At 48.3% G+C, this 15,915-nt stretch overlaps 1 protein-coding gene across 2 annotated transcripts in view; it reads right to left on the bottom strand.

The window, feature by feature from the left end:
- PABIR2 (PABIR family member 2) overlaps positions 1 to 11,702 on the bottom strand; it is a 48,662-nt gene extending 36,960 nt beyond the window's left edge. Inside the window, exons 1-3 of one of the 2 annotated variants that reach the window (XM_063937469.1) lie at positions 11,309 to 11,702; positions 8,755 to 8,833; positions 2,374 to 2,430 (exon numbers count right to left, since the gene is read on the bottom strand). In XM_063937469.1, the coding sequence (XP_063793539.1) occupies positions 2,374 to 2,430; positions 8,755 to 8,833; positions 11,309 to 11,400 (228 nt within the window). In that variant the 5' untranslated portion in view covers positions 11,401 to 11,702. The remainder of the gene's footprint in view (positions 1 to 2,373; positions 2,431 to 8,754; positions 8,834 to 11,308) is intronic. The other variant, XM_063937468.1, reaches the window with a different exon arrangement.
- Between the last annotated feature and the right edge of the window lie 4,213 nt (positions 11,703 to 15,915).

Raw genomic sequence — 15,915 nt, 5'->3', positions numbered from 1 at the left:
ACATAGGGACAGACATGGGTAGATTTCCTGTCTGTTCTCTAATCTTTTGTGCAATAAATTCACCTTAGCACTTACACATATCCAAACAGGTGTCGGCGTTGTCGACGGAGACACCCTCTCACACACATATTAGCTCCATCTCCTCCTTAGGGGAGCCTTTTCTCAGACATGTCGACACACACGAACCGACACACACAGGGGATGCTCTATTTGAAGACAGTTCCCCCACAAGGCCCTTTGGAGAGACAGAGAGAGAGAGTATGCCAGCACACACCCCAGCGCTATATGACCCAGGAATCACACAGTAACTTAGTGTTAACCCAGTAGCTGCTGTATATATTTTTTTTACGACAAATTTATGTGCCCCCCCCCCTCTCTTTTTCACCCTCTCTATCGTGCTTCTGCAGGGGAGAGCCTGGGGAGCTTCCTCTCAGCGGAGCTGTGGAGAGAAAATGGCGCTGGTGAGTGCTGAGGAAGAAGGCCCCGCCCCCTCAGCGGCAGGCTTCTGTCCCGCGATTTTGTGTAAAATTAATGGCGGGGGCTCATGCATATTACAGTGCCCAGCTGTATATATGCTGCTTTTTGCCAGGAGGTAATCAATTGCTGCCCAGGGAGCCCCCCCCCCCTGCGCCCTGCACCCTACAGTGACCGGAGTGTGTGGGTTAGTGTGGGCGCAATGGCGCACAGCTGCAGTGCTGTGCGCTACCTCATATAAAGACAGGAGTCTTCTGCCGCCGATTTTGACGTCTTCTTGCTTCAACCCGCCGGCTTCTGTCTTCTGGCTCTGCGAGGGGGACGGCGGCGCGGCTCCGGGAACGGACGACCAAGGTTAGGTTCCTGTGTTCGATCCCTCTGGAGCTAATGGTGTCCAATAGCCTAAGAAGCGCAACCTAGCCGCAGTTAGTAGGTTTGCTTCTTTCCCCTCAGTCCCACGTAGCAGAGAGTCTGTTGCCAGCAGAAGCTCTCTGAAAATAAAAAACCTAACTAAAATACTTTCTTATTAGCAAGCTCAGGAGAGCTCACTAAAATGCACCCAGCTCTACCTGGGCACAGATTCTAACTGAGGATCGGAGGAGGGGCATAGAGGGAGGAGCCAGTGCACACCAGTAGTACTAAATCTTTCTTAGAGTGCCCAGTCTCCTGCGGAGCCCGTCTATTCCCCATGGTCCTTACGGAGTCCCCAGCATCCACTAGGACGTTAGAGAAATTGGCATTAATTAAATAACCCCCTTAACCACTTGCGTGGCACGGTCGCATCATTTTAGATTAGGTTACATACACATTCTTCACCTAATTGACCAATAATAAAAAAAACGATACTTCTGTCACCATTAACCACTTAACTGCCTAATATTTTTTCCAAAAAGTCCCCCATTTAAATTTTTTAAAAAAATTTAAATTAGGTAAAAATATAGCTATTTAAACTCTATTCAATCTATCTTTTTTTCTTCAAAAATCACTAACTTTTGTGGACATTTAAAAAAAAATAGTTTATAGTTTAAACAAACAAATAAAAAACAGAGCTACAGCGACAATACTTCACTGATGACAGCAGGACGGGGTGCAGATGGTCTAGCCGATCACTGTGGCCAGCGGTAATCGGGACACACTGGGGGCTGCTGGAAGATTAGCTTTTAGCAGCCGCCCAATGGGGGTTTCTGACTGGTCACATCAGATGCGATCACACAAGGCAAGTGGTAAATAAGGACGTTATACTTTTTTTTTTTTTTTTTTATATCACAATTTAATCAAATCAGAATACTCTACATGTGAACTTAAGAGTAGGTGTGCTTTGTTTCTGGAATGTTTTTCACGGGTGTAGTAGAGTATGCCGGCGGCCGGGCTCCCGGCGGCCAGCATACCGGCGCCAGAATCCCAACCGCCGGCATACCGACAGCTGGGCGAGCGCAAATGATCCCCTTGCATGCTCAACTGCGCTCGCCACGCTGCGGGCACAGTGGCGCGCTACGCTATCTATTCTCACTCCAGGGGGGTCGTGGACCCCCAAGTGGGAGAAAAGATGTCGGTATGCCAGCTGTCGGGATTCCGGCGCCGGTATACTGTGCCCCGGGATCCCGACAGCTGGCAAACTGAAGACCACCCGTTTTGCACTTGTGCATTAAATCTGAAAACATTTTCAAATTACATATTTGGTTTCAGTAAAGATATCACTACAGTATGTTAGAGAACTCTACAGTAAGGTATTTTTCAAAGATTTAAGGACTTTACACTAAGAAAACTATATATACAGTATATGCAACAAATATTAATTTGCCATACTAGAATCATTTTTAGGATTCAGACAAATATTAATTTTGCTTGGCATTCTTAACAATTTGATCTAAACAGTCCTTTCTAAACTCCAATTCCTACCCTTTTCAGTTGAACCAGTCTACTGCTTGGAATCCTGATAGGAGAGGAGGAAGGTATCTGTGGGCATAAGATGGACGTTAGCAATAGTAATTAACCAATAATAGCAGTATTATTTTACCCCACACACATACTAAATAGTACAATCTGGGGAGAGAGATCATTGCTTATTATACCCATGCATGTAGCTATTAGGACGGACAAATATAGGAGTGTGCGGGTCCAAAACCCAATCAAGATTTCATACGGATCACTCCGCCATGGTGAAAAAAGGCGCTGGAACATGACTGATCTCATCAGGCTACTGTATGAATTGAACCTCGCGTAACCCCCTGAGCCTAAACGCCAAGTAACTCTATGTCAATTTGTCATCCTGTGTGAGGGGGTCATATTGGATGGAGTGTTGAAAGCAGCCCAGCTATGTGCAGCTTTAAAAACAATAATTGATTACCAATGTAGCCATCTTTATATAAAGCAAGTTGTAACATCCACAAATATATAGGTACAGGTTGTCCGACCTGAAGGAATTCAAGAAAGTTAGATCACTTCTCTTTTAGAAGATACAAACTGCATAAAAATAAGAATTTACTCACCGGTAATTCTATTTCTCGTAGTCCGTAGTGGATGCTGGGGACTCCGTCAGGACCATGGGGAATAGCGGCTCCGCAGGAGACAGGGCACAAAATTTAAAAGTTTGACCACTAGGTGGTGTGTACTGGCTCCTCCCCCTATGACCCTCCTCCAAGCCTCAGTTAAGATACTGTGCCCGGACGAGCGTACACAATAAGGAAGGATTTTGAATCCCGGGTAAGACTCATACCAGCCACACCAATCACACCGTACAACTTGTGATCTGAACCCAGTTAACAGTATGATAACGTAGGAGCCTCTGAAAAGGTGGCTCACAACAATAAACAACCCGATTTTTTTGTAACAATAACTATGTACAAGTATTGCAGACAATCCGCACTTGGGATGGGCGCCCAGCATCCACTACGGACTACGAGAAATAGAATTACCGGTGAGTAAATTCTTATTTTCTCTGACGTCCTAGTGGATGCTGGGGACTCCGTCAGGACCATGGGGATTATACCAAAGCTCCCAAACGGGCGGGAGAGTGCGGATGACTCTGCAGCACCGAATGAGAGAACTCCAGGTCCTCCTTAGCCAGGGTATCAAATTTGTAGAATTTTACAAACGTGTTCTCCCCTGACCACGTAGCTGCTCGGCAGAGTTGTAATGCCGAGACCCCTCGGGCAGCCGCCCAAGATGAGCCCACCTTCCTTGTGGAGTGGGCATTGACAGATTTAGGCTGTGGCAGGCCTGCCACAGAATGTGCCAGTTGAATTGTGCTACAAATCCAACGAGCAATCGTCTGCTTAGAAGCAGGAGCACCCAGCTTGTTGGGTGTATACAGTATAAACAGCGAATCAGATTTTCTGACTCCAGCCGTCCTTGAAATATATATTTTCAATGCTCTGACAACGTCCAGCAACTTGGAATCCTCCAAATCGCTAGTAGCCGCAGGCACCACAATAGGCTGGTTCAGGTGAAACGCTGATACCACCTTAGGCAGAAAATGAGGACGCGTCCTCAATTCTGCCCTGTCCGAATGGAAAATCAGATATGGGCTTTTATACGATAAAGCCGCCAATTCCGACACTCTCCTGGCTGAAGCCAGGGCCAGTAGCATGGTTACTTTCCATGTAAGATATTTCAAATCTACCGATTTGAGTGGCTCAAACCAATGGGATTTGAGAAAATCCAAAACTACATTGAGATCCCACGGTGCCACAACCGGGGGCTGTATATGTAGTACTCCTTTTACAAAAGTCTGGACTTCAGGAACTGAAGCCAATTCTTTCTGGAAGAAAATCGACAGGGCCGAAATTTGAACCTTAATGGACCCTAATTTGAGGCCCATAGATAATCCTGTTTGCAGGAAATGTAGGAATCGACCCAGTTGAAATTCCTCTGTCGGGGCCTTCCTGCCCTCACACCATGCAACATATTTTCTCCAAATGCGGTGATAATGTTGTGCAGTCACCTCCTTCCTGGCTTTGACCAGGGTAGGGATGACCTCCTCCGGAATGCCTTTTTCCCTTAGGATCCGGCGTTCAACCGCCATGCCGTCAAACGCAGCCGCGGTAAGTCTTGGAATAGACACGGTCCTTGCTGAAGCAGATCCCTTCTTAGAGGTAGAGGCCACGGATCTTCCGTGAGCATCTCCTGAAGTTCCGGGTACCAAGTCCTTCTTGGCCAGTCCGGAGCCACTAGTATCGTTCTTACTCCCCTTTGCCGTATAATTCTCAGTACCTTGGGTATGAGAGGCAGAGGAGGAAACACATACACTGACTGGTACACCCATGGTGTTACCAGAGCGTCCATAGCTATTGCCTGAGGGTCTCTTGACCTGGCGCAATACCTGTCCAGTTTTTTGTTGAGGCGGGACGCCATCATGTCCACCATTGGTCTTTCCCAATGGACTACAATCATGTGGAAGACTTCTGGATGAAGTCCCCACTCTCCCGGGTGAAGATCGTGTCTGCTGAGGAAGTCTGCTTCCCAGTTGTCCACTCCCGGGATGAACACTGCTGACAGTGCTATCACATGATTTTCCGCCCAGCGAAGAATCCTTGCAGCCTCTGCCATTGCCCTCCTGCTTCTTGTGCCGCCCTGTCTGTTTACGTGGGCGACTGCCGTGATGTTGTCCGACTGGATCAACACCGGCTGACCCTGAAGCAGAGGGTTTGCCAGGCTTAGAGTATTGTAGATTGCTCTTAGTTCCAGTATATTTATGTGAAGAGACGTTTCCAGGCTTGACCACACGCCCTGGAAGTTTCTTCCTTGTGTGACCGCTCCCCAGCCTCTCAGGCTGGCATCCGTGGTCACTAGGACCCAGTTCTGTATGCCGAATCTGCGGCCCTCTAACAGATGAGCACTCTGCAACCACCATAGCAGAGAGACCCTTTTTTCCAGGACTCTTGTGCATTGATGCACAGACACTGTCCCTGGTTTTAGGAGGTTCCTGACGAGTTCGGATAACTCCCTGGCTTTCTCCTCCGGAAGAAATACCTTTTTCTGAACAGTGTCCAGAATCATCCCTAGGAACAGCAGACGTGTCGTCGGGATCAGTTGGGATTTTGGAAAATTCAGAATCCACCCGTGCTGTTGGAGCACTACTTGAGTTAGTGCTACTCCGACCTCCAGCTGTTCTCTGGATCTTGCCCTTATCAGGAGATCGTCCAAGTAAGGGATAATTAATACGCCTTCTCTTCGAAGAAGGATCATCATTTCGGCCATTACCTTGGTAAAGACCCTGGGTGCCGTGGACAATCCAAACGGCAGCGTCTGAAACTGATAATGACAGTTTTGTACCACGAACCTGAGGTACCCTTGGTGTGAAGGGCAAATTGGGACATGAAGGTAAGCATCCTTGATGTCCAAGGACACCATAAAATCCCCTTCTTCCAGATTCGCTATCACTGCTCTGAGTGACTCCATCTTGAACTTGAATTTTTGTATGTACAGGTTCAGAGATTTCAGATTTAGAATAGGTCTTACCGAGCCGTCCGGCTTCGGTACCACAAATAGCGTGGAGTAATACCCCTTTCCCTGTTGTAGAAGGGGTACCTTGATTATCACCTGCTGAGAATACAGCTTGTGAATGGCTTCCAATACTGTCGCCCTGTCTGAGGGAGACGTTGGCAAAGCAGATTTTAGGAACCGGCGAGGGGGAGACTTCTCGAATTCCAACCTGTAACCCTGAGATACTACCTGCAGGATCCAGGGGTCCACCTGCGAGTGAGCCCACTGTGCGCTGAAATTCTTGAGGCGACCCCCCACCGCCCCTGAGTCCGCTTGTAAGGTCCCAGCGTCATGCTGAGGCCTTTGCAGAAGCCGGGGAGGACTTCTGCTCCTGGGAAGGGGCTGCTTGCTGCAGTCTCTTACCCTTTCCTTTGCCTCGGGGCAAATATGAATGTCCTTTTGCTCGCTTGTTCTTATAGGAACGAAAGGACTGCGGCTGAAAAGACTGCGTCTTTTTCTGCTGGGAGGGGACTTGAGGTAAAAAGGTGGACTTCCCGGCTGTTGCCGTGGCTACCAAATCCGATAGACCGACCCCAAATAATTCCTCCCCTTTATACGGCAATACTTCCATATGCCGTTTGCAATCCGCATCGCCTGACCACTGTCGTGTCCATAGACTTCTTCTGGCAGATATGGACATCGCACTTACTCTTGATGCCAGAGTGCAGATATCCCTCTGTGCATCTCGCATATAAAGGAATGCATCCTTTAATTGCTCTATAGTCAATAAAATACTGTCCCTATCCAGGGTATCAATATTTTCAGTCAGGGAATCCGACCAAGCCACCCCAGCACTGCACATCCAGGCTGAGGCGATTGCTGGTCGCAGTATAACACCAGTATGTGTGTATATACTTTTTAGAGTATTTTCCAGCCTCCTATCAGCTGGATCCTTGAGGGCGGCCGTATCAGGAGACGGTAACGCCACTTGTTTGGATAAACGTGTGAGCGCCTTGTCCACCCTAGGGGGTGTTTCCCAGCGCGCCCTAACCTCTGGCGGGAAAGGGTATAACGCCAATAACTTCTTTGAAATTAGCAGTTTTTTATCAGGGGTAACCCACGCTTCATCACACACGTCATTCAATTCCTCCGATTCAGGAAAAACTACAGGTAGTTTTTTCAGACCCCACATAATACCCCTTTTTGTGGTACTTGCAGTATCAGAGATATGCAAAGCCTCCTTCATTGCCGTGATCATATAACGTGTGGCCCTACTGGAAAATACGTTCGTTTCTTCACCATCGACACTAGATTCGGTGTCCGTGTCTGGGTCTGTGTCGACCGACTGAGGCAAAGGGCGTTTTACAGCCCCTGACGGTGTTTGAGACGCCTGTACAGGTACTAACTGGTTTGCCGGTCGTCTCATGTCGTCAACCGACTTTTGCAGCGTGCTGACATTATCACGTAATTCCATAAACAAAGCCATCCATTCCGGTGTCGACTCCCTAGGGGGTGACATCACCATTACCGGCAATTGCTCCGCCTCCACACCAACATCGTCCTCATACATGTCGACACACACGTACCGACACAGCAGACACACAGGGAATGCTCTGATAGAAGACAGGACCCCACTAGCCCTTTGGGGAGACAGAGGGAGAGTTTGCCAGCACACACCAAAGCGCTATAATTATATAGGAACAACCTTATATAAGTGTTGTTTCCTTATAGCTGCTTAAATATATATAATATCGCCAAAAAATGCCCCCCCTCTCTGTTTTTTACCCTGTTTCTGTAGTGCAGTGCCGGGGAGAGCCTGGGAGCCTTCCTAGCAGCGGAGCTGTGTAGGAAAATGGCGCTGTGTGCTGAGGAGATAGGCCCCGCCCCCTATTCCGGCGGGCTCTTCTCCCGGTTTTTCTGAGACCTGGCAGGGGTGAAATACATCCATATAGCCTCATGGACTATATGTGATGTATTCTTTTTAGCCAGAAAGGTATTAACATTGCTGCCCAGGGCGCCCCCCCCAGCGCCCTGCACCCTCAGTGACCGCCGGTGTGAAGTGTGCCTGAGCGCAATGGCGCACAGCTGCAGTGCTGTGCGCTACCTCATGAAGACTGAAAAGCCTTCAGCCGCCGGTTTCTGGACCTCTTCTTACTTCGGCATCTGCAAGGGGGTCGGCGGCGCGGCTCCGGTGACCCATCCAGGCTGTACCTGTGATCGTCCCTCTGGAGCTAGTGTCCAGTAGCCTAAGAAGCAAATCCATCCTGCACGCAGGTGAGTTCACTTCTTCTCCCCTAGGTCCCTCGTTGCAGTGAGCCTGTTGCCAGCAGGACTCACTGAAAATAATAAAACTATCAAAACTTTTACTCTAAGCAGCTCTTTATGAGAGCCACCTAGATTGCACCCTGCTCGGACGGGCACAAAAACCTAACTGAGGCTTGGAGGAGGGTCATAGGGGGAGGAGCCAGTACACACCACCTAGTGGTCAAACTTTTAAATTTTGTGCCCTGTCTCCTGCGGAGCCGCTATTCCCCATGGTCCTGACGGAGTCCCCAGCATCCACTAGGACGTCCGAGAAATAAAATATCACCTCTAAATAATGGGCGTCTTCTAGAACGGTTGTGCAACTGTATTTATGGCGAGTTTAATATTGTGTGTCTTCTTAATCTTTTTTATTTCAATAAACTTAAAAAAATAAATAATAATAATCAAATGAAACCCAGAGGAATATGAAAGAAAGATGGTGCACTAAACAAAGCTGGGTAACTCACAACAACCAATCACATTCTGCCACCGATGCAACCATCTTATTGCTAGGAGTTATACCCAGTATGTACATTATACAGGTAATATTACCAGACTTTGGCGATGAACTACAGTAGTACTGTTCCTGCGTGCTCGGACGCCATATGGTTGAAACACTTGTGCATGGTCACTAAGAAAGAGATAGTTATAATAAGTTATATTACAGTACACTTTAATATCTTCATTCAACATCTTAGTACTCTGCGGCAAGCATTTTATTGTTCAAGGGCGCAACAGAGAGCCTATATTTACACTAGAGTGACATGGTTGTAGCTCACATGTAGACACACACCCAGACATGCTGTAATGAAAGGTCCTTATGAATAGAATAGAAGCAATTTCAATGTGTGAACTATAGGACAACAAAACAGCATGGCGATTCACTGTGCCTTATTTGGGAGAACAATACCTTTTTGAGTTTCTGGAATATGATAAAATATTTTTACTTCACTAAGGGGTATATTCAATTGAAGTCGAAAGCTGCAGTCTGTCGAAAAGACGGCAGTTTTAGACTTTTTTTAGGTCGGAAGGTGTTCCGACCTATTCAATCTAACCCCAAATTATTCGACAAGTCGAGGAATTCGACTTGTCGAAAAGCACGTGGATCGGCAGAATAGCTGCCGATCCGTGTGCTTGTGTCGAAAACAGTCGGTTTTGGTCCCCTTTTCGACCATCTCAATTCGACTTTAAAAAAAGGTGAAGTGAGATGCGGGAGCAGAGACGAAGAGAGCCGCGGGCAGAGCAGCGCCGGAGGATGTATCACAGCCACCGCTCACAACAGCGTCCACCCGGCTCCAGCAAGCAAGACCTCGCTGGCAGGCTGGCAGGAGCCGGGTGGACGCTGCTGTGAGCTGTGGCTGTGATGCGGGGACGGGGAGAGGAAGAGACGGGGTGGGGGGGGGGGGAAGAGAAGCAGCACTATATAGCCGCTGCTGTAGCACTGGTCACCCCTGTCTGCCCGCGGCTCTCCTCCGTCAAAGCTGCAGCATCTCAATTTGACTTTTTTTAAAGTTGAATTGAGAATGCATTGAATAGCCCAGGTCGGATCCATTCTGACAAATTAATTTCGGAATGGATCCGACTTCAATTGAATATACCCCCTAAATCTGTGCAGCACCTGCCCCATCGTACTGCAGAAGAGTAAATATATTTATATATTTATTTAGCATCTGTCATATAATGCATGTCCCTCTATTTCCATTAGACACGTGTGTGTGTGTGTGTGTGTGTGTGTGTGTGTGTGTGCGCGCGAGCGATAGATATATATATATATATATATATATATATATATATATATATATATATACACACACACACACACACATACACATATATACATATATATATATACATATACACACACACACACATATATACGAGAGAGAGAGAAACACTTTTGTATAATGGATATAGTAAAGGCACGTGCATTAATTAAATGGGGTGTGGTATGTTAGATAGACAAGACTTAGGTCGACAGGGTCTAGGTTAACCACTATTGGTCAACAGTAAGTAGGTCGACATGAGTATTTTTTTGGGGCATCAATTCTTCGTAGAATGACCGGGAACCCCAATTAGTACATCGTGTCCCCTCGCATGGCTCGCCATGCTTCGGGCAAGGTGCCGAGCGCAGGTTACCGTTCCCATTTGTAGTCCACGTGGATTGTAAAGTATGAAAAAGTTAAAAAAATTAAAGAATTTTTTTGGGGGGAAAACTCATGTCGACCTAGAGTCCCTGTCAACCTAGAAACCATGTCGACCAATAGTGGCCGGAGACTGGACCCCAATTAAATGATATAAGAGCACACATTGGCCCTCATTCCGAGTTGATCGGTCGCAAGGCGAATTTAGCAGAGTTACACACGCTAAGCCGCCGCCTACTGGGAGTGAATCTTAGCTTCTTAAAATTGCGACCGATGTATTCGCAATATTGCGATTACTAACTACTTAGCAGTTTCAGAGTAGCTTCAGACTTACTCTGCCTGTGCGATCAGTTCAGTGCTTGTCGTTCCTGGTTGACGTCACAAACACACCCAGCGTTCGCCCAGGCACTCCCACCGTTTCTCCGGCCACTCCTGCGTTTTTTCCGGAAACGGTAGCGTTTTCAGCCACACACCCCTGAAACGCCGTGTTTCCGCCCAGTAACACCCATTTCCTGTCAATCACATTACGATCGCCGGAGCGATGAAAAAGCCGTGAGTAAAATTACTTTCTACATAGCAAAGTTACTTGGCGCAGTCGCAGTGCGAACATTGCGCATGCGTACTAAGCGGATTTTCATTGCGATGCGATGAAAAATACCGAGCGAACAACTCGGAATGAGGGCCATAGTTTCCCCATCCAGGCTACCTGTCAGCAGAGATATTATTGCACACAGCAGGCAGAGTGCAGGGAGGGTGTGTGCACGGTGCAGAGCTATCACTATACACCCACTTCTAGTCCACCCAGAACCTGCCAGGAGTTACAGAGGCTAGTAGAGTAGATACAGATGTATGTTACACCAGGCTCTGCCCCCACACATGAGCGCAGCACCCCATGTTCTGCACTGGGGATCCCCTTCCACTCTGCACCCCAGCTACAGTGCACCACAAGCAGGCCCCCCTCTCACCTCAGCACGTTTATATGGGGGGCGCTGTTGGATCTCCTCAGGCTCCCATCCCCCGGGACCTCCACGTCCAGCTCCATCTTCTCCTGAGCCATGGTCGGTGCTAGTGCTGCGCCCCCGGAGATGTGATCCGGGCTCCTCAGCCCTCAATGGCTCATCCCTGCTTCAGGCCACGGCAGGCAGACACCCCGCTCTGCGCTCATAGCTACATGGCCTGTACGAAGGAAGACGATGCGTCTTCTCCGTGCCCACCCCCTGCTGCCCCGTTCGGTGTGTGTGAGGCAGTGGCGGGCCAGCAGCCCCGGCACAGCTCAGGCCCAGCTCACAGCGCTGCCCTGCAGAGACCCAGCTGCTTGCACGCATGCGCAGTCAGGAGCCTGTGTGTCTGACTGTGTGAGCTCCGGGGGAATATATGGAATAAGTGTCTGCAGATCACAGCGACACCTCCCAGGCCCAGCACACAGGAATATTAGCATCCCAATATTACTACACATCATGGGATGTGTTACAAGAGGTAACCTCAGACAGTAACACACCCGTCACCTTATTATTATCATTCTAAAAATACAATTCTGGTCAAATACACATTATAATGTGTCTGCAGGACAAATAGACTCTTGTATTCTTGTAGAGTGGAACACTAAAATGTAATTATATATGTTTGCAAAATAGGGACTACATTTATATTTTTTTATAATACATACTATATATACAGTATATATAGTGGTAAACTAAGCTCACCACTGTTTGTTAATTACTGAACAGAGGACATAACCGCTTTAGCGAATGCTAAAATGTTATGACTTTTTGTTTAAATGGAGCCCTTATTGTAGCTTCCATAACTTCAAGGCTACATAGATAGTGGACAGGCCCGTACGCTGGTGATTGGGGCCCCCTCGTCATGTACCTATGGTGTGAACAACTGCAAAACACAGACACGTCCCCAGGGCAGCATGATCATGGCATTGGAGGGGGACAGTTACACCTCCCCTGCACTCCCAGGACTCTACAGAGGCCCAAGCCTGGGTAATCCATACCCCCTCTCTGCATTCCAGCCAGGGGTTAAAGTGACCCGGAACGGGGTGGAACTGCGTTCCACCAGTTCCATTTGTAGACAGAGCAAGGTACGCCTCCTCCAGCTCACCTAACCCGATGTCAGCTCAGCCTCAGAAGTATGCGGGACGCCCGCTGAGATTATGTTGCCAATGGGCGCCCGGCTCCTTTCCCACATCTGCAGCTGGAGGTAGGAGTTCACTCCTAAGCTCCGTCTTCCGGACGGCCCTCGCAGTGTGCACTATGCACTATGGGAGAGACGTCATGATGTAACATAGTAACATAGTATCTAAGGTTGAAAAAAGACAATGGGGTAAATTTACTAAGATGGGAGTTCTATTTAAGATGGGATGTTGCCCGTAGCAACCAATCAGATTCCAGGTATTATCTTCTAGAAGGTGCTAGATAAATAAGAAATAGAATCTAATTGGTTGCTATAGGCAACATCCCATCTTGAATAGAACTCCCATCTTAGTAAATTTACCCCAATTTGTCCATCGAGTTAAACCTATTTTTGGTCTCCTATGCAGTTTTATTTTAGGACTAATTTTGCCTGATGCTGATGTCAGCCGTTGTGTTTTAATGTCAGCAATTGTGTTTAATAACTATAGTGCGTGACTACGCTCCATAACCCTGACCATAACCCATTCTTAAAGGTGCTGACTGAGTCCGCCGTTACTACTTTCCCAGGCAGGGAATTCCAAACACGTATTGTCCTTACTGTGATAAAACCTTTTCACCGCATTGTGCGGAATCTCCTCTCCTCTAACCTAAGCGAGTGTCCACGTGTCCTCTGTGCTGATCTTGTCAAATACAGGTCCCGGGAGCAGGGCCGGATTGGCCATAGAAGTCACCGGGAGTTTCCCCGGGGGGCCGATTGGGCCGTGGGGCCGCCTGTCCTACGCGGCCCCGCCCCCCTCTGCGTTACCAGGCAGGCACAATACCTGCATAATGTAATACAGTCGGCGGCCGCTGTCAGGAGAGCCGGCCCCGCAAATCACCATCTCATGCTGCCCCCCCCTTCCCCTCAACAGCTTATGCCTGTGTGCGGCCACGCCCCCCCCACCCCCCGCACGGCACGTCACCTAGTCACCAGTCACCTAGCTGCTTCGGCCAATGGCCGCTATCAGGGGAGCCGGCCACACCCCCCCATGTCATCTGCTTATGCCTTGCTGCAGCGGCCGCAATCAGGAGAGCCGGCCATGCCCCCCTCCACATACTCTGCTTATGCCTTGCTGCGGCCACAGAACCGGCCCCGCCCCCCTCTATGTCACTTGCTTCATTGTGGGCAATGCAGCGGCCGTTTTCTAGTCAGCGGCCCCGCCCCCAACCGGCTGACCTGAAGAGGAGGTCCGCGCGCCAAGCGCCACAGACGTAATCAGTGCGGACCTTGCAGGAAGAGAAGGTGTGGCCGCGGTGGGTGCACACATTCTACAGTAGGAGAGGTGAGGTAGTATGACTCGTGTACAGTGCTCTAGAGGTGTGAGGTGTAATTTTATGGGTGAGGTGTAATTTTGTGTTTGGGGGATAAGGTGTAATTTTGTGTAGGGGGGGTGAGATGTAATTTTGTGTAGGGGGGGTGAGGTGTAATTTTGTGTAGGGGGGTGAGGTGTAATTTTATGTTTGGGGGTGTGAGATGTCATTTTATGGGTGCAAGGTGTAATTTTGTGTCTTGGGAGTGAGGTGTAATTTTGTGTCTTGGGGAGTGAGGTGTAATTTTATGTCTTGGGGTGTCGGGTGTAATTTTATAGGTGTCGGGTGTAATTTAGTGTCTTGGGGTGTGAGGTGTAATTTAGTATCTTGGGGTGTGAGGTGTAATTTAGTGTCCTGGGGTGTGAGGTGTAATTTTGTGTCTTGGGGTGTGAGGTGTAGTTTTATGAGTGTTGGGTGTAATTTTATGTCTGGGGGTGTGAGGTGTAATTTTATGTCTGGGGGTGTGAGGTAGAGATGTGCACTTGAAATTTTTCGGGTTTTGTGTTTTGGTTTTGGGTTCGGTTCCGCGGCCGTGTTTTGGGTTCGACCGCGTTTTGGCAAAACCTCGCCGAATTTTTTTTGTCGGATTCGGGTGTGTTTTGGATTCGGGTGTTTTTTTCAAAAAACACTAAAAAACAGCTTAAATCATAGAATTTGGGGGTCATTTTGATCCCAAAGTATTATTAACCTCAAAAACCATAATTTCCACTCATTTTCAGCCTATTCTGAACACCTCACACCTCACAATATTATTTTTAGTCCTAAAATTTGCACCGAGGTCGCTGGATGACTAAGCTAAGCGACCCTAGTGGCCGACACAAACACCTGGCCCATCTAGGAGTGTCACTGCAGTGTCACGCAGGATGGCCCTACCAAAAAACACTCCCCAAACAGCACATGACGCAAAGAAAAAAAGAGGCGCAATGAGGTAGCTGTGTGAGTAAGCTAAGCGACCCTAGTGGCCGACACAAACACCTGGCCCATCTAGGAGTGGCACTGCAGTGTCACGCAGGATGGCCCTTCCAAAAAACACTCCCCAAACAGCACATGACGCAAAGAAAAAAAGAGGCGCAATGAGGTAGCTGTGTGAGTAAGCTAAGCGACCCTAGTGGCCGACACAAACACCTGGCCCATCTAGGAGTGGCACTGCAGTGTCACGCAGGATGGCCCTTCCAAAAAACACTCCCCAAACAGCACATGACGCAAAGAAAAAAAGAGGCGCAATGAGGTAGCTGTGTGAGTAAGATAAGCGACCCTAGTGGCCGACACAAACACCTGGCCCATCTAGGAGTGGCACTGCAGTGTCACGCAGGATGGCCCTTCAAAAAAATACTCCCCAAACAGCACATGACGCAAAGAAAAATTAAAGAAAAAAGAGGTGCAAGATGGAATTGTCCTTGGGCCCTCCCACCCACCCTTATGTTGTATAAACAGGACATGCACACTTTAACCAACCCATCATTTCAGTGACAGGGTCTGCCACACGACTGTGACTGAAATGACGGGTTGGTTTGGACCCACCAAAAAAGAAGCAATTAATCTCTCCTTGCACAAACTGGCTCTACAGAGGCAAGATGTCCACCTCATCATCATCCTCCGATATATCACCGTGTACATCCCCCTCCTCACAGATTATCAATTCGTCCCCACTGGAATCCACCATCTCAGCTCCCTGTGTACTTTGTGGAGGCAATTGCTGCTGGTCAATGTCTCCACGGAGGAATTGATTATAATTCATTTTAATGAACATCATCTTCTCCACATTTTCTGGAAGTAACCTCGTACGCCGATTGCTGACAAGGTGAGCGGCGGCACTAAACACTCTTTCGGAGTACACACTTGTGGGAGGGCAACTTAGGTAGAATAAAGCCAGTTTGTGCAAGGGCCTCCAAATTGCCTCTTTTTCCTGCCAGTATAAGTACGGACTGTCTGACGTGCCTACTTGGATGCGGTCACTCATATAATCCTCCACCATTCTTTCAATGGGGAGAGAATCATATGCAGTGCCAGTAGACGACATGTCCGTAATCGTTGTCAGGTCCTTCAGTCCGGACCAGATGTCAGCATCAGCAATCGCTCCAGAC

Source organism: Pseudophryne corroboree, chromosome 8, assembly GCF_028390025.1.
Source record: "Pseudophryne corroboree isolate aPseCor3 chromosome 8, aPseCor3.hap2, whole genome shotgun sequence".
Lineage (NCBI taxonomy): Eukaryota > Metazoa > Chordata > Amphibia > Anura > Myobatrachidae > Pseudophryne > Pseudophryne corroboree.
The sequence above is the reverse complement of the archived record's forward strand: the minus strand, read 5'-3'. Positions and strand labels throughout refer to the sequence as shown.